General features: G+C 53.8%; 1 protein-coding gene across 1 annotated transcript; it reads right to left on the reverse strand.

Moving 5' to 3' along the window:
* Window positions 1-382: 382 nt before the first annotated feature.
* GPR26 (G protein-coupled receptor 26) lies at window positions 383-23,559 on the reverse strand. Its single transcript, XM_082424352.1, has 3 exons — window positions 22,821-23,559; window positions 13,558-13,671; window positions 383-3,795 (listed from the first exon to the last, which is right to left on the reverse strand). The coding sequence occupies exons 1-3, from the start codon at window positions 23,486-23,488 to the stop codon at window positions 3,564-3,566; spliced, it is 1,014 nt and encodes a 337-aa protein (XP_082280478.1). The 5' UTR covers window positions 23,489-23,559; the 3' UTR covers window positions 383-3,563.
* Window positions 23,560-24,909: the final 1,350 nt, after the last annotated feature.

The following is a 24,909-nucleotide window of genomic DNA, read 5'->3' on the forward strand; positions in this document are numbered from 1 at the left end:
TGTGGATAGTCAAGTTCAGGGGCCAATGGCTTCATTGCAGATGCTGTTGAACTTCCAGAAAGGCAGTGGGAGCCTCAGATATATCCAGGACCTCTCTCTCCCCTGTGGTGCAAGTGCTCCAAAGGATATGAGCAGATGTGAGGAATTTCTGGCACCTGATAAAATATCCTCATTGAAATCATAGGCAAATTGGTTGATGCTGAATTTGGGTAAATTCTAAAAATGCACAGCCTGTGGTCCCCCCGAGGGTCACACTGCAGCCCTGCAAAGGCATCATCTACCTGCACCAAAGTATGTAAAAGGACAGCAGCCAGGACCTGGACTTGGCCTGTTCTTTCCATCTTCTCTCAGAAAGAAGGGCATCATGAAAAAGATAACTAGCTTCACAAACATGAGGAGAGAGGTTTATTGCTCATGGTGGCAGAAGTCTGAGCTGAGTCCTAGAAGGAATGTACAGTTGGTGTGAGATGAGTCAAGGCAACTTCCCCTCCCCCACCAGCCGACTTTGTGGTAGAAAACAGGCAGGCTCTTAGGGAAGCATCTTTGGGAGGTCAGCGGACCATGAGACACACAAACCCCAAATGCCACAACACTTTTCTCTCAGTGGCTCCCAGGGCCCTGAAATCCCCTCTAAGAAGCAGCATAAAGAAAAGCTAGAATTGCAGAGTGACTGAAAAAGCCATCACAGATGGGGTTTAAACCTACAAGTTCAGATCAGGTAGGGCTAGAAACTGAGCCCCGGATGTGGGTTTAGGAATTTGAGAGCCTCTCCACTGAAGCTTTATTCTCCATCTTCTTAAATTGCTCTCACACCGAGCCCAACTGTCTACCCAAGTTCGGGCCTTCAATATCAAGCCTTATTCTAGACTGACGTCAAGGAAGTTATCCCAGGCCCTTGACATAGATGCTGATCTGGACATTTCTAAGTGTTCTACCTGAGAAATCCACATTACCATGTTACGTTTGATAAATTACCAAATGAGGTAGATAATTCTCTTGGGAATAAAGAAGCTGGGGAGAATTTTATGGACTGTATATAAACATTTAGCTAAAGGTAATTCTAGCAGAGTTGGTTGACGCTGATCGCCAACGCAGCGGTTTTCTTCTCACTTCTCCTAGGGTTTTGATGCCTGTGTTCAAATAATAATGAAAATACCCAGCCGACTGGCATATCTGGGGGGTTGTCACCATGATGCCAATACAACTGGTTTTATTGGTTTTTGGGCAGTCCTAAGGTTCAGTGTAACTTATGAAATGCATCTTTTCAAGACATGTGGCATTGTAGGTGACAGATCTTATTTTTTCACTAAAGAAGAGGTGAAAGGGATAGAGTTGCTTCCGGGAGTATAACTTGTTGCCTCCACAGAGCGAACAGGAAGAGGTGATGACAGTTATTCCTCCAACCTGACATTGATGAAAACGTATTTGTTTGCTTGAACTTGACTGTCTATTGACCTCACCCACTGGACCACTACGCCTCTGCTGCCCAAGGAGTATCTGTGTGAAGGGGAGATGGTCAGGCTCAATTGTACATATTTTCCTGGCTCTGTGCTTGTCCTCGACCTCATTGGTTCTTTTGATGTTGGGACAATGAAGGGTGAACAGCTGCCTGACGCTAGGAAAGAGCCACAAAAAAGAATGTCTGTTGTGATTCAAACTTGAGTGGCCAAATGCGCTCTGAATCAGAGCAGTTTTGTTTCAGTTACACACAAAGTCCTGTCTGGGCAGTGATGTGCTGGTAGATGTTTAGCAATGAGCTCTCAGTGGAGAAAAAGGCCCCATTTGTAGCCTTTACTGACTTTCTTGGTATAAATATGCCCATCACAGCTGATTTCAAGCTACCGAGCTTATGTCCCGGAACACAGAATTGGGAAGGGTTGTGTGCCATTGGCTCCTCCAAGCAGGTGTGAGCACACCTCCAGCTGCGGCGGGAAGGTGGCAAGGCTTCAAAGGCTGTGTCTGTCTCCATGGAAACTTAGAAACTAGACAAGAGTAGGCCAGGCTCAGTGATTTGTTTTCTAAATGAGGCGCTAAGGTTAATAAGACGCCATCTTTTCAAACAAGCACACACTTCTCCGTTTTTCAGTACTGGGGCCGCTGGCAGTGAAAAGCTTCAGGCTCCTCCTGGTTGGTCCCTATTGAAATGGGTCCTCCCTTCTATGTTTCCAAAGTTAGGCTTTGCAGAGCAGGACGGAGACAATGACCCCTCTGAGTCCTGTGCACCCATCCTCTCCACCCTGGAGGAATCACATAGAGTGGAGGATGGAGAAATAACTGCTCTCAGCATCCACACAATATTTGAAATGGTAAAAAAAAAAAAAAAAAGATGGATGGGCAGAAAGCATTTAATTTAATTCAAGGTCCACTCACCTTGGTTTTTATTCAATCAAGATGGGGGCTGCTAGTGAATTGGCATATGTTTTAGAGTTACGGTTTTCAATAAGAATTTCCCTCTCCCATCATGGGCACAGGACACTTTCTGGATCACCTTGGGAAGCCTCTACTGTCTGTTGATGACTTCCAGAAACTAGGATATTGAACCCTTAGGATAATGGAACCCAGTGCCTTAAAATCAAGGCTAAAACCCTGCTCAGGTCAGTTCTTGTGCAATCACCTAAGAGAACGCGCTGGACAAGATGTGTGAGACAAGGTGAAACGCTTCCTGCAAATTCAGGTCACAGACCGGCGTGGGGGACGCCAGCCACTGTCCTCCTGCCTCTCCTTTGCTCCAACAGTTATGACATGTGAATCAGAAGAAGGCGACTTCGGGTCAGACTTCAAAGAACATTATTACATGTAGTAATAACTGCTTATTTAAACCAGCTTCATGCTAAGATTGTCTACACACACAAATGCTAGCTGTGGAGCGGATGGGGAGGGAAGAGAGGGATACAAGTTGAATCCAGTATAGCCATCTCTAAGACAACTGGTCAGCAACGGTTGGGCAACACTAGTCGGCAGACGTTTTCCCCTTGGACGTGGGGGCCCCAGGGTCCCAGCTGAGCGCAATTCACTTAGTTCCAGCTGAATAATATTTGGGCTAAAGCAGCCACCACTACATGTGGAGAAGGGTGGCCACGCCAGATGTGGGGCTAAATGGCCACTGCCAGCCCCACTCTCAGCACGACTGATGCCCCATGGAGGTCACCACTTTTCTTCAGCATGGAGCCCAGCGTCCAGGGGTTAGTGAGCAGTGGACGCCATGCTTCCCCACCTGCCACCAGCACTGTGTGTCCTTGACCATGACTGGATGGGGTGTGACTCCCGGGGAGTCTCTGGTGAGTCTAGGAGCTCAAAGGAGCTTCTCAAAAAGAAAAGCCAGAGCACAGCACGTCCCTCGGTCATCCTTTGGTGATAAACAGGGACAGTTCAACATCTGCCCTCGAGGAACCAGGAAGCAGGCTTCAGAGCCCCCCCCAACCCGCCGCGAAGCCAGGGAACCGGAATCCCTGGGCTTGGCAGATAGTGGCGGCTGGTGGAGTCCGCCCAGGCGCCCCAAGCCCTCCCGCCCCTTCTTCTCACCAGCCGTCTCATTCCAAGCTCTCCAGCAGGAGCAGCGTCCTTCACTCAGAGACCGGCAGAATGTTCTGGCTGTGGGAGTCGCCGGTGAGGCCGGAGGAGCGGAGGGGACGCCTGTGAAGGACCCTGCTCAGAATGTCCCTGCAGCTCTCGCGGTACTGGTGTCGCAGCAAGGAGTACACGAACGGGTCAGATGCGGCCTTGCTGTAGGCCAAGCACTTGGACAGCACCCCCCAGTGGGAGCTGATGGGCACCGCGGAGGACAGCTCCAGCAGCCTGCGGACAGAGACGGGAGGGCGTTCGTTACGAGAGCGCAGCTGGGCGCATCCCAGGCTCCAGCCTGAGCCCCTCCCAGGCTCCAGCCTGAGCCCCTGACCCCAGCTTCCCGGCCACGCTTCAGTTTCTCTGAGGCTTCCTCCTCCTGTGACAATGACAACAGCAATTTACAACCGTAACTATGGTGGCCATTCTCCAGGCCCTTCTTTTGGTCCAGGTACTGGGCTAAGGACGCACTTTACACGTGATTTCGTGGAACCCTGGGAGATGAGACATCTCCATTTTACATGTGAGGAAACAGACGTCCAAGGAGGTTAAGTACTGATAGTTTGCCAGTCACCTGTAAAGGCAGGGATTTGAACCCAGGCACCCAAGCTGATCTAAGAATTGCACTGATAGCTAATTGCACCCTGGCCATTTGCTCCGGCTGTGCTGCTGACCTGCTGTGTGACCCTGGGCACGTTGTTTCCCTTCTCAGGGCCTGGGAGTCTTCTATGAAAAAGGGGGAGTTGAATAAGATCATCTCTATGATCACTGCAACTAGGACAGACTGATTCTTGGCTTCAGATCCTAGCTCTGCCTTCCAAGGGAGCTTGCCTGGGAGGAAGGGCTGAGATTAATTTTGCAAATATTCAGCAAAGCTCAAAGTATGGCTTGCATCAGGAAAGAATCTGCTGGTGGGAAAAGCTTCTTCCCAGGGTTGGGGTTCTGGTGGCCCCTGGCTATAGCAGCAGTCAGGGTACCCTAAAGTGACCCTCATTCTTTGGGAGAAGGTCAAAGGGCACAGTTCTGAGAGTCCTCCAGGTATCCATCGAACAGCTCCATTCAATGGTGCTAAGGCCAGGCTGTGAGGTAGTAAAAGCCCTCCTCTGTGTAAACGGAATTCTCCCAAATCAAGCCACTTATTCTTTTCTCCCAAGTGTGTTCAGCACCCCTGGCCATATTTGGACGTTACCCAGCATTAATATAAGGTAGAAAAGGCCACAGAGCTGAGAGAGAACTTAGAGTTTATAAATTACCCTCTCCCCACCCACTGTCAAATGAGGAAATCGAGGCCCAGACAGGGGAGGGGGTTGCCCAACATCACACAGCAAGTCAGTGGTAGAGGAAACTCCAGCATCTGTGCTCAGACTGGGATCTGGCACCTGTATTCTACCTGGCGGGGGGAGGGCATGGAGGTTGGCAAGATGGAAGGCAGCGGTGGCTCTCAGCTTGGAGGGCTGCCCAGGTGAGAACCCAGGTACAGAGAGGACTGAGCTGGGGCTGTGACTCTGGGCTGCCAACTTCAGTGATTTTCCTGAAGGCTTCTTTGGGCTGAGGTTGTGAGGACCAGCCCAGGAAAGGAAGGAGGAGGAAGCTGGTGGGGTGAGATCCCCCACTGCGATGACCCCCTTTTCGAATAGATCCTTAATGAATCTATTCCGAGGCCCTTCTATTAGGCGTCCCATTTCCAGCACCGCTGTCCACCCTTGCCCTCCAACTCCGAGGGGGTATGCCGCCATGGTTTTGCTCCTCCCCTTGGGAGCCCGAATGGGGAAATGGAGCTGTTGGCATTTGAGAAATCTGTACTTTTAAGAAATCTATTTTGGGAAGTGATGAATTTAAGGGAACAAAAACCTCCGAGTTTAGAATTCACACCTAATAATAACAATGAAACAGCTGAATACCAACACATTGTTGCTATGGGATGCCAAATTACTTTTCCAGAATGTCTAGTCTTCTATACATTGCTAAATTCAGTCTGAGCATCTTGGCTCTCCCAGGAGGATTTATTAAGAGTCAAATATCATCAAACCATCCAGCAAGATCAAAATGTTTATTTGCAGGTTCTGTAGATTTCACAGAGTAAAACTATTTGGGACAATTTAAAACTTCACCATTTAGATAATTAAGAGGTAAAATCTGTTGCATTTGCTTCTCAGAGATTTTATGTAAAATCTGAACTTGCCTGGCTCAGTAATAATAATTCCCAGTTAAGTATCTCCTTTGGGCCAAATACGTGATGTGCACAATCTCTAACCTTACAATTATTCTCTGCAGAATGGGCATCGTTAGTCCCATTTTACAGACGAAGAAATCAAGGCTCAGAGAGATTGAGCAGCAAGCTGGCATCTCCTCCACGGGGAAACCCATTTCCATCTAACTGCAGCCCATGTCTTGTCTAGGTGCCATGATGGGATTCAAATCTCCACATTGCAGATGGGACGGGATGCGTTCTGGGGTCCCTTCCAGCCCCGAGAATCCCCTTTCCATGAAGTGGTTATGGGCTACCCAGCACTTCTGTCACTTGCCCCGTCCACAGTGTACACGACTTCTGCTTTGAAAAGCCCGCATCTGGCCTCCATCAAGGCCTCCAGGCAAAGAGATGCTTTGGATCAGTCTGGGCCTGGGCACTGCTCCCGAGTGGCCCCCGGGCCAGGCTGAAGCTAGCATGCTCCCTTCCGTGACCGGATGTGGCTGGCTGACCCGCCTTTTTATTTTCCTGGGCACGTGGACCCCTCTGCCATGTGCCTGCTGTGGCCGGCTTTGTTCTGTTCCAGCTCTGACAGTTCCAAGTCCCCACTTGTTGAAGGGGACTGGGCAGGGGCAGGGACTTCCGTATTGCTACAACTGCTTCTTTCTAATGCTAGATCTGGGCAGGGGATGATCACGTGGTCCCCTCCAGATGACCTTTTAGAAAGGGAACACTCCAGCCCATCTTCTCATGCCAGGTCCAGCTCTGCTCACCTCCTCCAAACACCCTCCCCTCCAAGAAAGGGCCATTATTTTTCTGATCAGTCACAGTTTCCACGGGAGCAGGGTCACTGCGTGCTACTAGGTGCCTGCCACGCCCTGCCTCTTCTCTCTCTGCTACGAATCATGGCGGATTATTGAACTCCCCTCTCCTGCCCCCGCCCCCAGCTCTGCCCCAAGAGCCCTGCGTTTAGGGGTTATTGGGCTCAGGTGTTAATTAAGTGGGACTTTGTTTCCTTTCGCTATAGCTCCCTGTTGTAGGTTGAACTATGTCTCCCCAAATTCATGTGTTGAGGTCCTAACCCCCAGCACCTCAGAATGTGATCTTATTTGGAAATAGGGTAGTTACAGATGTAATTAGTTAAGGTGAGGTCCTAATGGAGAAGGGTGGGCCCCTAATCCAATGTGACCGTGCCCTTATAAAAGGGGGGAGTTTGGACACAGATGCACGCCAAGAGAATGCCACAAAAGGATGAAGGCAGAGATGGGGTGATGCTTCTAGAAGCCAAGGAACACTAAATATTGCAAGTTCACCATCAGAAACTCAGGGGGAGGCCTGGAACAGACTCTCCCTCACAGCCTCAGAAGGAACCACCCTGCCAACACCTTGATCTTGGACTTCCAGCCTCCAGAACTGAGGCCATACATTTCTATTGTTTAAGCCACTTAGTGGAAGCTAGTTACGGCGGCAGTGCTGGGAAACAGATCCACATCCGCTAAGGAACCCCGTGGGGATGCAGGGGGGTGTTAGGCAGGATTTGGTTGTTTGTGGGTCCCTGGTCATAACACCAACATGGCACCAAGCCCCACGGAGTTCCTGGAGCCCGTGGGCACTACGGGTCGACCCTGGGGTCTGCAGAGGTAGCAGCCCCCGGAGCAGGGCACTGCCCCCTCCCCGCCCTCCAGGAAGCAGAGTTTTTCCCACAACCAGCGCTCCCTGCCCCCTGCCCTCACCTTCCATTAAGCACCAAGGTGACTTTCCATGTACCGCCTGAGGTATGTGCCGGAAAAACCTCGGCCATCAGGCTCCGTTCAAGGGGAAACATTTATGTTTCTGTGCTCACAATGCACACATGCCTGCCCCAGACAGCTTGACACGGCTCCCCCGAGGATCCCCGGGGCTGAGAGGTCAGGCGGAGGGTTGATGGGGGGTAGGACAAGGGGAGGGGAAGCCAGGGCAGGAGTCTGCTTTCTCAGGCATCTCAGGTGACTCTGAGGCAGGTGGTTCAGAGACGCGCTGTGAGCACCTGGGGACGTCTGGTCAGAGCCTGGCTGGGGTGGGAGGTGTGAAATGCTGCTGGCTGTGGCCTGGGACCATATCGGAAGCCGAGCACAGAGATGGGTATTTTTCTGACTCAGGGTGACACAGAACAGATACCCACCCTCTCCCCCCACCCCAAGTCCTATGTGTCTGGCCCACCTCTGCACCCCGTAGCTCTGTATTTGTTCGGGGGGGCTCCTCCAGGGAGCCATGTCCTTTCTCTCAGCACAGGGTCACGGGAAGTCTCTGCTGGCTGTCACAGCAGAGGGCTGACAGGCCAGGAAGCCGGCCCTCTGGCCCCTCACCCACAGGGACCTCTCACCCGCCCCTGCCAGCCTGGCCCTCCTGGTCCCGGGCGGAGGATGGAGTACACTTGCCAGAACTCTCGGGCATTCTCTGAACCCCCAGAGAAACCAATGTCTCAATTCTGCTCGACAGTGGACTCTCCAAAGAAACTAAATTCTGGGGATGAGAACAAGACCCGTAATACCAGTAGCCCCAGACCCAGCTCCTCCTCTGTGTCCCCAGAGGCTCAGTGCTTTGGCAGCCGCTTGACAAACATTGTCTCAAGCACCTCCCACCCGCCCCCTTCGACAGTGTTGCTTGCTCTTCACACTACAGAGGAGGAACCCAGGCAAAGTGACGGGCCAAGGCCGCATGGCCTGGACGTGGAAGAGCCAGGATTTGAACCCTGGACTGTGGGCACCAGAGACCACAGGCCTTCCTGGTGCCAGGCTGCCCCCCCCCAGCTCCTTGACTCGGAGCCAGGGGGCAGTCAAGGCCTTTACTGTCAACCCTTGAATCTAAAGTGGTAAATCCACAGCCCCTCTTTACACCCCCTGTGCATCTGTCATCTCTCCCCACTGCCACACACACACACACACACACACACACAGACACACACATGCTGTGCACCAAATGCAACGTGGGCCACAGAATATCTTTTGGGAAGCAAGCCCAATGTCTTCCCAAGAAGACTTCTGGAGAATCCGGTCTGCATATTTGAAGACATGTAAGTAATAAGCTGGAGCTTTAAATGTTCATGAGACATTAGCAGGGAAAAGGCATTTTATTAATAGAATATTAACACCGGACAGCCACCTGCATATTAAACCCCTCTGACATAATTCCGTGACTCTGAAAAGCCACAATAATGGTGCTGTCTGATCCACAAATGCCTCAAAGCCCCACTCCGATGATCTGGGACAACCATAATTATTTATAAGCCTGTACTGCTGCAGAGATAATAGCCTCACACATGCTTCTAGACGTGTACGTTTTAATTCAGAAAAATGTAATTAGAGCTTTTGGATGCGAATCTCTTGCAAATCCTCAGACCATACTCAAACACTCTGGAAAGATCCAGATGTGACCCACTAGGGCTTTGAGAACCTGGGAACCGGTGTGAGTGTGTGAATAGAAGATAGTGACTCCTATTAAGAGTGAAGGTGGAGGTTTCCAAAGTGTCCCTCTGTCATCTGACAGGCCACAAAGTGCAGGTGCAAGGGGCTCTTTGGCTGGTTGGTGCAGTTGGGGGAACTGTCTTTCTGAGAGGTGCTGGCTTCATGGTCAGCGTTAGGCCACCGAGTCTGACGATGGCTCCAGCTGCCAGCATTGATGGCCTCTGAGCCCCGCTCCAGGTCCACACAAGTTGCTGTCAGCCAGGTGGGAGGTCAGAGGTGACTCCATGCGAACCCACCGCTGCTTCTGGTGAAAGAACTCACTCACCTACCTGCCTTTACCCACAGGAGTCTGGATACTATGTCTGGGTTCATGCCAAGGTGCCTGGGCATAGGAAGTTGGATCAAAAGCCTGCGGATAAGCATTTCTACATTTTCAGTGCCCGGTCCCCAGGCTTTGGAGATGTAACATGCCCACAGGGCTAAATTATTGCCAATAGGCCTGGCACTGACCTTTAACCCTTGGTTCTGCCAGTCACTACTCCTATGGCCTTGGGCCACTCATCTCACCTCGCTGACCCTCAGTAAGATGAGGGCTCTAGCACTCACCTTGCAGGACAGCTGTACTAGGTGCAATCAGGTATGCACTGGTACCTCCTGGGTGCATTACAAGGGTCGAATAAGTGATAGGTATGGTTATAAAGACTCCGCGTTCTCCAGTAAGGGAAGCCTGAGAATCTACTGGAAGACTTGAATGGTTCTTGACCCAAGAATGATGCTTCCCAGTCTGCGAAGGTTATCAGGCAGATGTGAATAGACTGGGAATAAAGAGAAGGGGCCTCCTCCCTGCCAGCCGGACCTTCCTGATCAACTTAGAGGGAGGGCGGGTGTCACAGCACAAGCCCCTTCTCTCGCTCGACGCTCTGATTCTGCCAGCTCCCAGCATTCCCCATGGTTGGCCTGACGTGAACCCACATGCTTGTGCACGTCTCCACCTATAAGGCTCCAATGGTGGGAGTAGCAAGGCGGGCTGCTTGGATAGAGGTTGTCACTGTGGAGCCTCGGGAAATAGCGGTTTCTGCACTGACAGCTCAGTGAGGGGTTTAAGTGACACTTGAACACCTTGACCTTATCATCTCAGAAGCTGCAGCTTCCTGGTTCTGAGGGGGTCATGGCACAAAGTGCCCTCCTATATCCTCTGGGGGGGAACCCCCATGCCCTCAGAGAAGCAGAACAGTGCAGGGCAAGGGGCCCCATGCGTGGGCTTCGGCTCCAGGCAGACCCGGGCTGGAACCCTGGCTGGTCACTCACTGGACTGGCTTCAGAATGCCTATCAACACTGCGCTGGCTTGCCCCATGCAGTGGATCCCAGGTGGCCTGCAATCAACTCGCCCTCCCTGGATGAGACACTGCTAAGGAAACCTCCACTTCCATAACCCACAGCTCTAGGTTCTCCATAAGGAATCAATTCCTGCAAGAAGTTAAATTCTCAACTACATTTCCAGAGCAGAGTCTGACTTCAGCTTCTTCTGAGACTGGGGTGGTTGTGTCTACACTCGGAAACCAGCTTGAGAAGAACAGCAGGAGAATCAATTGCCGCCCAAAGCGCGCATGGTCCCGATTCCAGTGCCGGTGATAGTAGGATATACCAGGGTGAATGCCTTGCATGGGTTATTTTATGGATTCCTTGCTAGATGTTGATTTCTCCCCACAATCAATGTGTGGTTCTCAGCCCGGACTCAGCGTAAGATGCGAGAGTTTGGGTCAGGCTCCTTGGAGGTGGGTGTCAGAGCAAATCCTGCCTCACCCCCACCCCAGCCCACCCTGTTTGGCAGTTTCGCTGCCCTGGTGGTGGAAGTGTAGCTCTGGTGTGATCCTGGCCGTGCCCAGCACACACCTGGAGCCCAGAGGGCTCCCCTGCATGCGAAGAGCAAGTTCACAGGTGTGCATCTCCCTGGGGTGTGCCTGGGGGCCCAACTACCACAGAGACTAGGCATCTCATCAGAATCTCCTCTCCCCCCGGTCACGGAAGGCGGGGTATGGGGGTGTGGTTCCCAGAGGGGTGTGATTTCAAGAGGATTAACCACAAGGATCTGTCTGCCGCAACACCGCAAAGGTGTTGGGACCTGATGTCCCCTCATTCAGACCCTCCGAGGACTCCTGCCTCAGTGCACCTGACCCTGCAGAGGAAGACACTGATTTGGCCACTGCTTATAAGCTCCAGCATCGAGCGGGGCGCTGGACAGGGGAGGAGGGAGGGAGGGACTTCTGAGCACTCTCACAGCACTGCCGGAAGGGCGATCCTGGGAACCAATGGGTTCCTGGTCAGAAAAGGATGATACGGGCAGCTAGAGGTCAAGGGAAAAAAGGAGCTGGGAGCAAGGGCATCGGCACACCTAGACCCCAGATGCCAGCCCTGTCCAACAGAAAGCGAAGGTGAGCCACAGGTGGGAAAAGAAACCAGTGAAATTAATTTTAATTACAAATCTTATTTAACCCAATATATCCAAGATTTCACCATTTCACTATGGAATCAATATAAGTTTTAATTATATATATATATATACACACAGTCATGCTAAGCCTGGGAAACCCAGTGTGCATGTTACACCTACAGCACATGTCAGTTTGGACAAGCCATGTTCAAGTGCTTCAGAGGGACCTGTGGCTGGTGGCTCCCGCGCAGGGCTCTAGACCTGGCTCATGCTGTCCCTTCTGCTGGGATTGCCCCCCTGCAGAGCCAAGCCCACTTCACTCGCTCCTGCCTCAGAAGCCTGGGACGCTTCCCTATCAGATGCTATGACATGGTATTCGGCGTCCTGGCTGGACGTGGCGGGCCTAGATCCGGGGGTGATTCTGGTCCCCAGGTTGCCTAGATTTTCTAGTTGTCAAAACTGGGGAGCAGGAGGGAAGAGGTGCTGCTGTCGGGTAGTGGGTAGACGACAGAGATGCTGCCAATATCCTACGACGCACAGGACGGTCTCCCATAGAGAATGTTGGGAGCGCTGAGGTCTAGCGGGCAGTTCTAGAAGGAAGAATTGATGGCTCTGCTCTGCCTGGGGCAGACCCATGAAGAGACCTGCAGCCAGTCCTATGTCCTATGTTTAAAGTGGAATGCAGGCCCCCTGGCTTTCCCCCGGAGGGAGTGGCATGCACAGAAAAGACAGTGACAGACACTCCGGGGTTGTGGTGTCTGGAGAATGGGGGCTGCTCTGGGGAACCCCAGCTCACTGTCTGCAAATTGGCAGGGCCTCTGTTAGTAGAGGACAGACATTCTCCTGGGCTGCAGAAAGCAGGATGGGGGGCATAGGTGGAGCTCTGGGGGCCCAGGCTTCAGCTCAGTATGAGTAGGGCCAGGGAAAGACGGGGGGACCTGGGCACATTGAGCTCCTCCTCTCTGGAGCGCGACTCTGGGGGACGTTGAGGCAGGGCATCCCTTCCATGTCCCTGCCAACTGAGGATGCTGGGGGATGCAGGGGGATGGGCTGTGCGCTCTCTCTTTCACACAGAGGCGCGCGCATGCACACAAAACCCTGCACAGACCCTACTTCCCAGGCTCCGCATCCACCTCCTAATAGAACATCAAAGTCCTTTTTATTATCACCTTCCCAAACAGCTAAGCCATTTTGGATACAAATTTGTGTGGGCATTTTCCCCTCCAGTGAGCAAAACTGAGTGGGTGATACTTTTTTTTTTTTTTTTTTTGCTGGCCTCAACGTGTGAGGAAAATTCTGTAGTGGAGCAGGTTGGCTTCTGGAACGTACAGCCCTGAGGCCAGCGCACTGCAACCTTGGCTGGCATGGGGGGTTGGGATTGGGAGAGAACGTGACAAGCTCACAAAGGCTGGACTAACCGTGGCAGATCCCTGGAGCCGTGGGACAGGTGGGCCCCCCTGGCTGGGCATGAAGCACGCTCCCTGGTCCCTGTGCAGGTGGCACGTGGCACTGGCTCTGCAGGGTGTCCGGGCTGAGGATGCCGAGCTGGGCTTTCCTGCACTCAGTGGGCAGTAAGAACCCAATCCCTGCAGGGTGCTATCCCCTGTCTTTTCTCTCCTGTCCTCTCCTTTCGGGTATCCTGGGGTTGGGGGCTGAGCGTTAGAATGATGTGATTTGGAGATCAAGTGGGAGAGAGTCTCACTGCCTTTCGGTCCGGAGTCTAATCCAAAAGAATTTGAGGCTGAAGAGAAAAAGTGTGTGCCCTTCTCACTAAACCTGTCAAGTTCACTCTCATGCCCTGATCCAGCCTCTGGAAGACATGTGGCCAAGCAAGGCTGGCCACGGCTAAAGGCCACGCAGGCCCTGCTTTGCTCTCCAGAGCCCCGTGCCCGCCCCACTTGCCCCAAGCCCGTGTCCCGCTCGCCAGGCTCACCTGGTGATCACGTAGGGTGCGAAGCACACGAGGAAGGTGCCTATGAAGGTGCTGATCTTCCTGGTGGCGCGTTGCCTCCGCCTCTTCTGCTCCTCTAGACAGCGTTCCCGCACACTGTGCGTGAGAGAGGGAGAAGTGGAGTCACGGCCAGGTGAGTCATGGGGGGGCCCACCAGGTCACAGCGAGTTACTGTTTGTATACGCAGGCAGTGGCTGCCAGTGTAGGAACTTGGCCACGGAGCCAGAAAGACCTGAGCTCAAGTCTGAGCTGTAGGCACGAGACCTTGGGCACCTTGTGTGACATCACTAAGCCTCAGGGTCGTCATCTGTAAAACGTGGATAGTAATATAATAAGATGCCACAAAGGGCTGCTTTGAGAATTAAATGCATGAAGCACGTGAAGCAATTAGCACAGTACCCAAAGCAAGTGCAAATATAAACTCATTATTAGTACTCGTATCCTTCACTGATCACGTGCTATGGGCCAGCCCGAGTCCACACTCCGTAAGCAATATCTCTAATTCTTATCTTTACCACAATTGAACCTGCCAGGTGGATTTTACCTGCCCTGTTTTACAATGAAGACCATGAGAACAGGGAGGCCCAATGATTTGCTCAGCTGGTAAGTGGAGGCGGGATTTGAACCCGTGTCCATGTGACTAAAAGCTGGTCCTCTCCAGCTGGGGTGGCCTGGGCTCTGTGTGCAGTGTGGCCCAGGGCTTCCTTTCCTCCACACCCTCAGCCCTGTTTCTTCCATCCCAAAGCCTCAGCCCTGCCCGGAGCTACAGGTAACGCATTATGAAGTGATTGAAGGAGAAGTCACTTGATTTGTTCAGAGACGAAGCTCGGTGAAGCTACGGGACCGCCCGGTCCCTGGAGAATTGGGGCCACGGCTCCGCGGATGGTCACCTACGTCTCTAACCACACCCTGCTCCTGACTCCGCTCTGCTCCCGGCCTTTCGAGAACTGACACCTCACGCCACCTGGGAGCAGTGGTTCTTGCAGCCCTTTTCCTGCAGCCACGGGGAAATGCACAAGCAACCGCCAGTCTGTCCATTTCCACAGCCAAGGCGCATGCACGTAAAGGCGAGCCCAGCCGTAAGGCTTCACGTGCTCCAGACCATGGGGCCCAACGTGGGCATGTGTTTCTACTGTTTACTTTTAAAATAAATCATATGATTCCAAAACTGGATGGGGAGGAAGACTGTGGACAGAGTTGCCCAGGAGTGAAGATAGCTTGGCAGAGATAGGCTTGGGCTGCAGTGACCCGGCGCCGCAGTGAGGTCAGTCTGTTCAGCAGAAGCGAGGAGTGGAGAGAATATTCCTGAGCCAGGTTCGCGAGCAGCATGAACGCCAGGGCAGCCTCCCCTTCCTTCCACAAGAACTGTCATTTTAATACTTCATCGAGACTCTTCTTTATCCGATTTCTGATCACAGAGGGACAATGCTATGTTAGTTTGGACTGAAGGCCCCTGAAATTCTTGCAGGATGTTTTTTTCCCCTGACTCGTGTCTTTCCAGGAATTTAGAGAGTTGGGAACTGGAGTCTGGCCCAGTAAAGACAGATTTCATACTGGCTGAAATTGTCTTACTCATGACTAACATTATGAATTAATTTCTAATAGCTAATATTAATAACTCACATTTCTTGAGTCTTTAATATGTGCCATCTTAGTTACTGTGATGGAGGTTCATATGCATTTGTTGCTTGATACTCACATCTCTATAAGCAAAGGACTGATACAATTGTAATCTTCATGTTTCCAGATAAGGAGGGAGATTGAGGCACAGAGGAGTTAAGTAACTGGCTCAAGATCACACAGCGATCTGGTGAGGGGTGGCAGTAGGGTGACCAACTTGTCCCGGATAACCAGCACTGTCCCAGTTTTAGCACTAAAAGTCCTGCAGCCTGGATGGTTTACACAGGACCGTCCCGGCTTTAAAAACAGAAGGTCCTGCATCTGAGGATCCCCCCTCCATCTCGGGCAACCCAGGATGGCTGGTCTCCCTAAGTGATGGCAGTAGCTGAACCCAGGCCATCTGACTCTGGAGCCTTGAGTGTCATCTGTCAATTCACTGGGGTCATTACACATCCCTGGGGAGGCACTGGGGCCTCACCTCATTCAGAAAATCTGAAAAATACAAGCCAAGGGGGCGGGGACAGGGGGCGACTTTGCCTAAAGCCACACAGCAAGAATCAGTCTTAAGTCTCCTCCCTTTCCATTTACATTGGGTGTCTGCAGTGTCCTCTCCCAAAGTCCCGTGGCTCTTGTGACATATACAGAATACAGGTGGCATGGAGAGAAGGCATAAGTACCCACCCTGGAGGTCTGGGTTCAGTGAGGTGACCAACTCATCTTGGTTTGCCTGAGACTGTTTTGGTTTTCAAACTCAAAGTCCCACATCCTGGGAGCCCTTGCAGTCCCAGGCAAATCAGGACAATGGTCAACCTAGCAGCGTGTTTGGCACATTCTCCATGACACAGGACTGCTTGTTTAATATTAAAATACTTCCCCCAAAACTCTCAGTGCAATCGATGTAGGAATTGCTGGAGATTTGGGGCATGAGCTGGGTGTCCTGAGCCATCACAGTACACTCACCCCACGAGAGGAGTACAGCATTCTGGGCATCTCCTCAAAAATGAGCACCAAAGTCATCGTAAATGAATCAAGGGAACACGAGAGAAACTGGTGGTGGCACTGGGGCCGGGCCCTCCTCCAGTCTGTGACCCTGACCATGTTATCCATTTCTCAGACATTTAGAATAACCCTGAGGAGTGAACAAGTGCTGGCTATGTGTCCTAGTCCCAGCTGTGCCCTCATAGCTGTGTGGCCTCAAGAAAGTCGCTCAACCTCTCTGAATTTGGTTCCTCACTTATCTGCGGAAGATTTCATAGTTATGACTATAACTACAGCTACCATTTATCAGGGACTGAAGTGACTCACCAGCTACCAAGCTCTTAAGGAGTGAGGAGCTTCCTCTGCCCTCCCCGGCCCCTGCCCTCGAGGAGGGACTTGGGTTCCTGCTGAGGGTCTGAGGACTCAGCTGTCTCCCCAGGAGAAGCAGGCCCCCACCCTGCCACACCAGACAATCCTGCCCCAAAGCCCTGAGGAATATTTAAAGACAGATGTTGGTTAAAGCTTTGAAGGTCTTCAGAAGGATAAACAGAAACATTTCAGTGACTCTACAGGAATAAAACGGACACTTTAGAGGCTAGAATAATCAATGTCACTCTTCTACACTGTAAAATCCTATAGGGAATTAATTTTATTTGTTCCTGCAAAGCTTTGTACCGGAGAGAAGGATTCAATAGCAAGCGTTCTGCACACACATTCCTCCTCTGGGTTCCCACAGTACAAAGCTCAACATCTTACACCCAGAAAACACCTAATGAGTGTACGTCTTTGAATTAATGAACAACCCTTAAAAACATCTTAGGAAAATTAAGACTCAATCATTTTTAAGTGACCTTCTCAAAAGAGATGATAGTAGAAATCTGCCCTAGAATAGATTTCTTAAAGTGAGACTTAAAAATCTTGAGCTTTTCAGGCAAAGCAAGACTCGTCAGTGGATGTCAGGCCATGCGCACTTCCATGGCCTGGAGTCCTGTCTGGTTGATAGTGAAGTGGTAAGCAGGCGAGCAGTGCCAGAGCCAGACCTCTGGGTTCCAACCCAGGCTTCCCCACTTACTTGTTGTGTGGCCTTAGGCAAGTTACCCAGCCTCTCTGTGCCTCAGCTTCCTCATCTCTAAAATGAGGATAATACGAGTGCCTATCTGGTAGGGTTCTGTTGAGATTAACTGAGTTAACACCCAGAAAGTACCTAGGAGAGTGCCTGACTCAGAGTAAGCACTTAAGTGCGGATCCTAATTATTATTCATTCGGCATATATTTATAAAACAACGACTATGTTCCAGCACTACCTTGAACCCCCAAACCACTGGGATCTCTCCCATGGCAAAAATTCTCTTGCTGCATTTACAAGGGGAGCTGGGAGAGAGAAAGAGAGAGAGAGAGAGAGAGCACTGCGACCAGGGAATGTGCCAGACAAGGTCTGAGCTTGAGTCTGGGCTCTCGTGCTGGTTCTGTGACCCTCTCTGGGTCTCCAGGGTGCAGCGGATGCTATTCCCAACTTCGATGGCGCCTGGCATGCTGTGGGAGCACAGCGGGTGTGTGGGATGGGTGCTGTGCCTGGCTAACATCCACATGGGCCTGGCCATGTGTCTGCTCTGGGGCGGGCTGGCTAGGCTCTACAGTCCTGTGTAGTACGAAAGATGCTCTCACCCACCCAAACCAGCTCACAGATGGGGAAACTGAGGCTCAAAGAAGACAGGGACTTGCCCACCCGGAGAGCGGGCTGCAGGCAGGGCTAGCACCAGTTCCTGACACCCAGTCTGGAACCGTGTGGCTGCATCCCTGAACTCCTGCAAAGGAAGAGAATGGACCCAACTTCTGTGCTCAGTGCCCCCCACCCCCTTTTCCAGGTGAGACCAGGGAGGCGGCAGCAAGAGGACAGCAGGGCAGTCTCCCAGGCTCCAAGGGGAGCAGTGCGGCTCTCTGGCTTATCATTAGTATTGTTTAAGCCCCGTATGGGAGCAACTCACCAGCTCCGAAAACGACAACATAATAAAATCACTTTGCACTTGCTGTCATTTATTTCCCCGCTGTAGCTTTGCAAAACTGAGCTCCTTGAACTCTTGCAGCCCTATAAGCAGTCATTGTATGTATTTGCAGAAGAGGACACGGAGGGCCAAAAAGGTTTATACCATGCCCAGGGTTGCAAAGTAAGTTCAAGACAGACCAGGACTCATTCCAGGTCTCCTGACGCCAAAATCTGGGGTGTCCCCCCCTTGGGTCACTGAGCCATGGGCACGCTGCGTCTAGCTACGCTAACGCCCAGATATTCCCGGGCCTGGTGGTGGCAGCTGGAGTCCTTGGACTCCCCAGCAGAATCTGCAGTGCAGAGGGTGAGAGGCCCAAAGCTCTCCTGCCCGGGTTCGTTTGCCCAGAGTGCAAGCACTGTACCAGTGTGGGGCGACCCCAGGGCCGTGACAAGACACGGAGTTTCCTTGAGCCAAAAGGAGATGCGCCCTCCAGCACTGCGACATGTAGGGTCAAAGACATGTTCCCCAGGAGGCTTCCGTAATAGAGCAGAGGGATGGATGATACTGGGAATGTCTGAAAAGTCAGTAAATGAGGCGATTGTGGCTACAAGACGGTGGGTCTGGGTCCTGACTGATCCCCAGAGGATGGTAGCCAGTCCAGAGCCGCGCTCAGAGTACTCACAGAGACATCCAGATCTGCTTTCTGGAGTTTTGGAGAATGAAACAAAAGGCAAAGGAAGGAGCTGACCGATTGGTGGCGAAGAGCCTTGAGTTTGGGGTTAGGACTGATGTGAGCAGTCTTGCCCTGCGACCTGGCCAGAGGGGCCCTGTCCTGGGCCCTGGACACTGAGGGACCCGCACCTCCCCACGAAATGAGGACTTCATAGGGCCAAGGGGATGTGCCCACCCAGAACCCACATCCTCCATTCTAGACCAAGCTCTAGGTACATGGGACACGGAATTCTTTGCCCAGATGCCCTGATCCTGCTTCCGGAAAGTGCACAGGCATCATCCCTGGGGCCCATCCTCCTGAGGATGGGCTGTGCCACCTGTGTGTTTGGCTTGGGACCGGAGGGGAGACATCTGTGAGCAACACGTGGAGGCATAGCCTGCAGTGTCCACTTTGTGTGAGGAGGCCCCTTTCCATGCTGGGGTGTCGGGGCGGGGGGTGGGGGGAGGTCGGCTGTGGCATGGGGCCAGCTCAGCTCCCCCTGCCGTGTACAAGGCTGAACTCCAAGGAGCCCGAGAACTCTAAATTTGAACCCAGCCTTGCCAAGTGTTATAAATGTATATTTCTCAAGGTAGGAGGATAGAACATATTTCATTTAACAGTTTGTAAGCTGAATTTAGAAATCCTAACTATTCATGTGGATGGTTTGTGAAACTCCATTTGCACTATCGCCCCATCCGTAAACCTTAGGAGCAGACCTAGGTGTGAGTCTTGGGTGAAGCCACAGTCCAGATCTGTTAAATATGGCAAGCGTCCCCCTTCCTTGGGGCTCCCAACTTCCTCATCTGCAAAGTCAAAGGCACAGTGAGAGCCCTTCCATCTACTATGGCACAATTCTGACACCCTCCGTCTCGGCACTCAGCCAGCCCCCTGTAGCCCTTGATCACAAGAATGAGTATGCTTCGCCAACAGTCTAGTCTGAAGTCATTAACCTGTGCTGGCGAGTGGCGCCCTCAGCTGGACGGGGAGAGAAGGGCGGCGGCACCAACATCCGGGCTCCCCTTCTACGTCTCTGGTGGCACCAGGGAGAGGATCTGGTTATAATTGGTCTGGAGTTGTGGTTTGGGAGAACTGAACCGAGCACACTAGCGGTTGGAGACCAGGTGGGTGATAAATATTAGGAATTCCCGGTTCCTTTATGATTGTAGAAACTTGAGAAACCACCCCAGAAAGGCAGGAGTTGGGGACGTCTCTCAGGGTCCCTGATTTAATTTAGAGCAGAGAGTCCCTGACCTTTTGGGGGTGGTAAAGCAGAGGTCCAGCCTGTCACTCACTGCGTTTAACCCTCTGCAGGAGGAGCTGGCATCACTAGGGAGCTTCCTGACAAATGCCATCCTGGGCCTCAGGGAACTCAAAATCAAGTCCCAGGAGGCCATCAGTGTGGTGGCTGTTAAGTGAATCTTCCAGTGAGCAAAGTCACCTCCACCTGCCACCCTGGCTGCCCGGATAAGGAAGCCTGGCTTCTGCTGATCTGGGACTGGACCCCACCCCCCCAGCTCCCAGCACCAACTGGCCAGGAAATTTCCTGAAGCCTTAGTGCCTAAGGCTTGGGGGACCTAGGGGCAGCTCCCCCGAGTTAGCTCTGCAGTTTCTCATTTGTGGGAAGGAAGAGTTTGGAGATGCCAAGAAAGAAGCCTGTGAATCCGCTGTCAGGGAGCTGGTGCCCTCCCACCACCCATGCTCTCACTCTGGGAACCGACCCCACAGAGGAAGGCAGGTTGTGGTCACTGACGGGGCGGTGCTGTCCCATCTGCCCACTATTCCGTAACCCCAGGCCAGCCCTCAGCCAGCGGGGCCTGTCTGAACTGGCCGAGGGCAATCCTCCCACCGGAAGCCCTTCCTTTCCCCAGCGTAGGCCGGCATTGCTCCTTGGCCCTGCAGGGCCCTGTCCGTGGCTCCGGGAAGAGGGTCTCCTCAGAGCAGCCTGGGCTCAGAAGCAGTCAAATTTCCCCGGAGGGAAGTGGAGGAGAGAAGAGAGGACCGGAGGGCAGCCGAGCAACCGCCTCTTTTCCTGACACCCCTGGGAGCTCTCTCTGTAGTGTCTGGCCTGGAGTCCGTGAGAGACCGGCAAGATTGGAGCCGACCTTACATCCTAAATGGGCTGAAAAGGAGCCACTGCCCTCCTGTTCTGGAAGTTGGAGGGAGAGCGGAGACGGGGTTTATACTGGTCTAGATAAGAACTGATTCCTTTCCCAGCTCATTCCCTCCTCCACTGTTAGACTCATGGCAAGTGGGCTTACTGTAGAAATTGTCCGAGTTCCGAGAGTTAAACAACATTGTCTACAGCTTCTAGAGCAGTCCCCGTGCACGTCCTAGGGACGATGCACCTTCTAAAGTGAGGTCCTCCCGCCCCAAGGTGATAGGAAGGGGAAGAGCTCTGCAATTCTTAAATGACATTGAACCATGCATGGCCACATGCAGTGAGTCAGTGCATGCCTTTGTGTCAGCATGCAGGAGTGCCCACCTGTGACATGGAGTGATCTGTTACCCATGCAGTTGATATATGAACACATAGGACTGTGTGTGTGAGGCTCACACAATTTCATACATGGTTCGTATGCCCTGGTGTCATTTACATGTACATATTGTACATGATTCTGGGAGGAAGATTCTGTGACTGGAAGCTTTGGTCCAGCATGTAATCTGGAAGGGCCATCCTGAGGGGAACAACGGGCACAAGCATACATGTCCTGTGTTCAGACGCAGTAAAGTTCAAGGTCTTCTCTTTGTATTGCTCGTGGGCAGAAAAAAACCCACAACTGAAGGAGCTCTTGGTCACACTGACCCTCTGGTCTGTCCCCCTCAGCCACAAGCTTCTCCCTGGCCAGGGAGGCATCCGCACGACAGGGGCCGAGCTCCCTCCCTGCCGCTGGCCTCCTCCACACTGGTACCTTCTGCCTGCCTCACGTTTCATGCCATCTTGACACCAAAACCCCCCTTCTAGCGTCTGGGGCACCAGGATATAAAACAGCAGCGTCTACTGCAGGGGCACCAGCGGCCATTCCCCTTGTTGCACTCCTCTTCTCTAGGGGAAAGCCAAGGTGAGCTCAGGACACCTCAGCTAAGAGTCTCCCCCTTCTCTCCCCAGAGGCTCCGAAGGATGGCAGGACTTCCCAGGGGCAGGGGCAGGGGCAGGGGGGTGCTACGTGAACCTGACCTGCCCGCCCCGAGCTGTCTTCCTGAGAAACAGAGGCCGGGTGAATATGGAAGGGTGGGCAGGTTTTGTCACCGGAGCCTCAGGATAACGCTCTCCCTCTGCAGGGGTTCCCAGGCTTCAAGTCCAGGAGACACGGGACAGGGCTGTCTGGGAAGGGTAGGAAGGGCACCCCCGTCCCCTCAGAGCCCTTCAGATGCTCCTTCAGGACCCACAGAGTCAGGCGCAGCCCGGGGACTGTCACACACACAGGAGCAGGAGACAGCGGCAGTGCCAGACGCCAGGGGAAGGAAAGACCCAGCAGAGCAGCGTGCTCCTGTCTGAAGAGCTCTTCAGGAGCGCCCTAAGCATCCAGGCCACGCTCTCAGCGCCTGACTAGAACCATTCAAAGCAGTGAACAGAGATGACTGCCCTTCCCTGTGCTACTTAAAGTGAAAACTACAAACATGAAATAAGTATAAGAAGTCCAGCAAAGTTCGGCTCCTCTGTGGTTTCTACCCTGATGCTTCAAAAATGTATCTATTTGTTTCACCCACGTTTTTCGGTGGTCCTGCTTTGCTGATGCGCTAAGTACCTGTCTTGAGACAGGCAACGGTGGCCCTTCCCCCCGACCTCAGTTTTCCAAAAAGGACATGGAGGCTCGGTGTTAAAGGGGCTTGCCCAAAGCCACACAGCAGAGCCTGGGGGAGACAAGGAGCCCCTTCCTCCCACAAAGACACCCCTCCCCCACCGAGTCCCCGCAGCCCTTCCCAGAGCCCTCACCCGGGGCTGCCCTCACCTGGGGTGGATGTCCACGAGGAGCACGAGCGTCTGCATGGTGATCACGTCGATGCGTTTGCAGTGGAAGCGGGCCACCTTGAGCACCTTGAAGTATGTGCAGCAGAGCACGACGAAGGAGAGCAGGAAGCTGAGCGCGTGGAAGGCCCCCGTGAAGACGGCGAAGCGCAGCCGCTCGTCCGGCCTCCGGCTGCACAGCGTGCAGGACGCGTACAGCTGGTGGAAGCCGAGCCAGGACAGGACGACCGCGGCGGCGGGGAAGGCGAGCGCGTGCAGCCACGTGTAGGCCACCATGAGCGCGGCGTCGCGGAGGCGCATCTTGGCGCGGTAGCTCAGCGGGAAGACCACGGCCACCCAGCGGTCGATGCTGAGCGCGGCCATGCTGAGCATGGAGTTGGCAGCCAGGAAGGTGTCGAGGAAGGCGGCCAGGCGGCACAGGCGGTCACCGGCCGGCTGCCGCTGCGCCACGACGCCGGCCAGCGTGAGCGGCATGTTGACCACGGTGCACAGCAGGTTGCCGCACGTGAGGTTCAGGGTGAAGAGCGCCGGCGCCTGGCGGCGGATGTCGGCGCTGTGCAGGAGGCAGAGCAGCACCAGCGCGTTGGACAGCAGCGAGACGCCCATCGTGCCCACCAGCAGACCCGCCAGTCCCGCGTCCCACGAGTTCATGGTGCGCGCCCGCCGCCGGCCCTCAGGGCCCGCAACCCGGCGCCGCCATGGCGCACCCGCCGCCCGCTCAGCCCCTCGGCGGCGCCGCCGCCCCGCGCCCCCCAGTCCCCGCCGCCATGGCTCCCCGGAGGGCGCGCGGCCACCCCGGAGCCCCGCGCCGCCACCCGGAGCCCCGCGCCACCTCCCTGGCCGGCACCTGCGCGCGCGGCTCAGCCCTGGAGCCCGCGCCACCTCCCGGGCCAGCGCCGGTGCGTCGCCGAACCGAGAGCTTAGAGCGCCCTCGGATCCCGGATTGCGGGCGGGCGCCTGCTGCCCGGCTCTGCCTCGCTCCGCCTGCCCTCACCCCTTCCCTCCGCGCTCCGGCTCCGCTCCGCGCGCTCTCCTACAGCCTTGCTTTCTCTTCCTCCCCTCTCTCTGCTCGCTCCCCCTTTTATGCTCTCCCCTACACTTTCCCTCTCCCTCTCTCCCTCCCTCTCTCTCCCCTCTGCTGTGCTTCTCTCTCTCCCACTGCTGTTCTGTCCGTCTGTCTCTCCCACTCCCAATTTTCTCCTCCCCTCTTGTTCTTCCTTCTCCTCTTCTCTCTCTCTCTCTCCAGAATCTGGCTGCTTCTATCACAGAATTCCCGCTGATGCGCGCGGGTGCGCGCACACACACTCGGAAAGAACCAGCCCTGAAGCCTCCGGTGCAGGGTGATTGGCTCTTTGTAGCTTCCTGTCCCCCACCCCCACCCCCGAATCCTTCCTTACGTGTGTCAAAGACAGGCTGAGTCAAGAAAGTCTGCCTGAGAAAAGGGAGGGATGTCTGGGCACCTTCATGCCTCAGGGCCACCCGTCCCAGCCCAAGCGCCAGCCTGGCCAGGCCTGGGAGGTCCTACCCCACGTGTCCTGGCTGAGCCTCCCAGGGCTGATGCTTCTCCCTCTCTGGGTGGAGCTGGGGGAGCTCAGGTAAGCTGCATTTGCTGAGAGGGGAAGGAACGCTCATCTCTCCAACCTCCATGGTCAAGGCCCTGGCCCCAGCTATCTCCAAGGCCTCCCCAGGGCAGCTGCTACACTCCTGGGGGCGCTTGGTTTACGGTGCCCTCTTCCCATCACCTTTCAGCTGGGACCTCAACAGCATCCTCAAGCTGAGACACACCGTGACACCCCCTAGGTGTTCCCTCAGCCAGGAGAAGCCTTTATCTGACCCTGAGCGCTCACAGGTGGACAGGCCTGCCTCTGCACGGCCAGTCTCCGCAGAGCCCTGGTGAGGCGGATACTCAGCGTTCCCGGCCTGGGTTCCACTGTGGCCGTCTGTCAGCCCACACACCGCCCGCTCCGGGTCTGGTGAGGCAGCAAGTTCCAGTTTGTGAGGGACCTAAATGATATACCATGCAGGAACTCTTTGGAAAAAGGGGAGGAGGGTGGCTTGGTGAAGACCGCAGG

This window comes from Balaenoptera physalus (assembly GCF_965194825.1).
Source record: "Balaenoptera physalus genome assembly, chromosome: 14".
Lineage (NCBI taxonomy): Eukaryota > Metazoa > Chordata > Mammalia > Artiodactyla > Balaenopteridae > Balaenoptera > Balaenoptera physalus.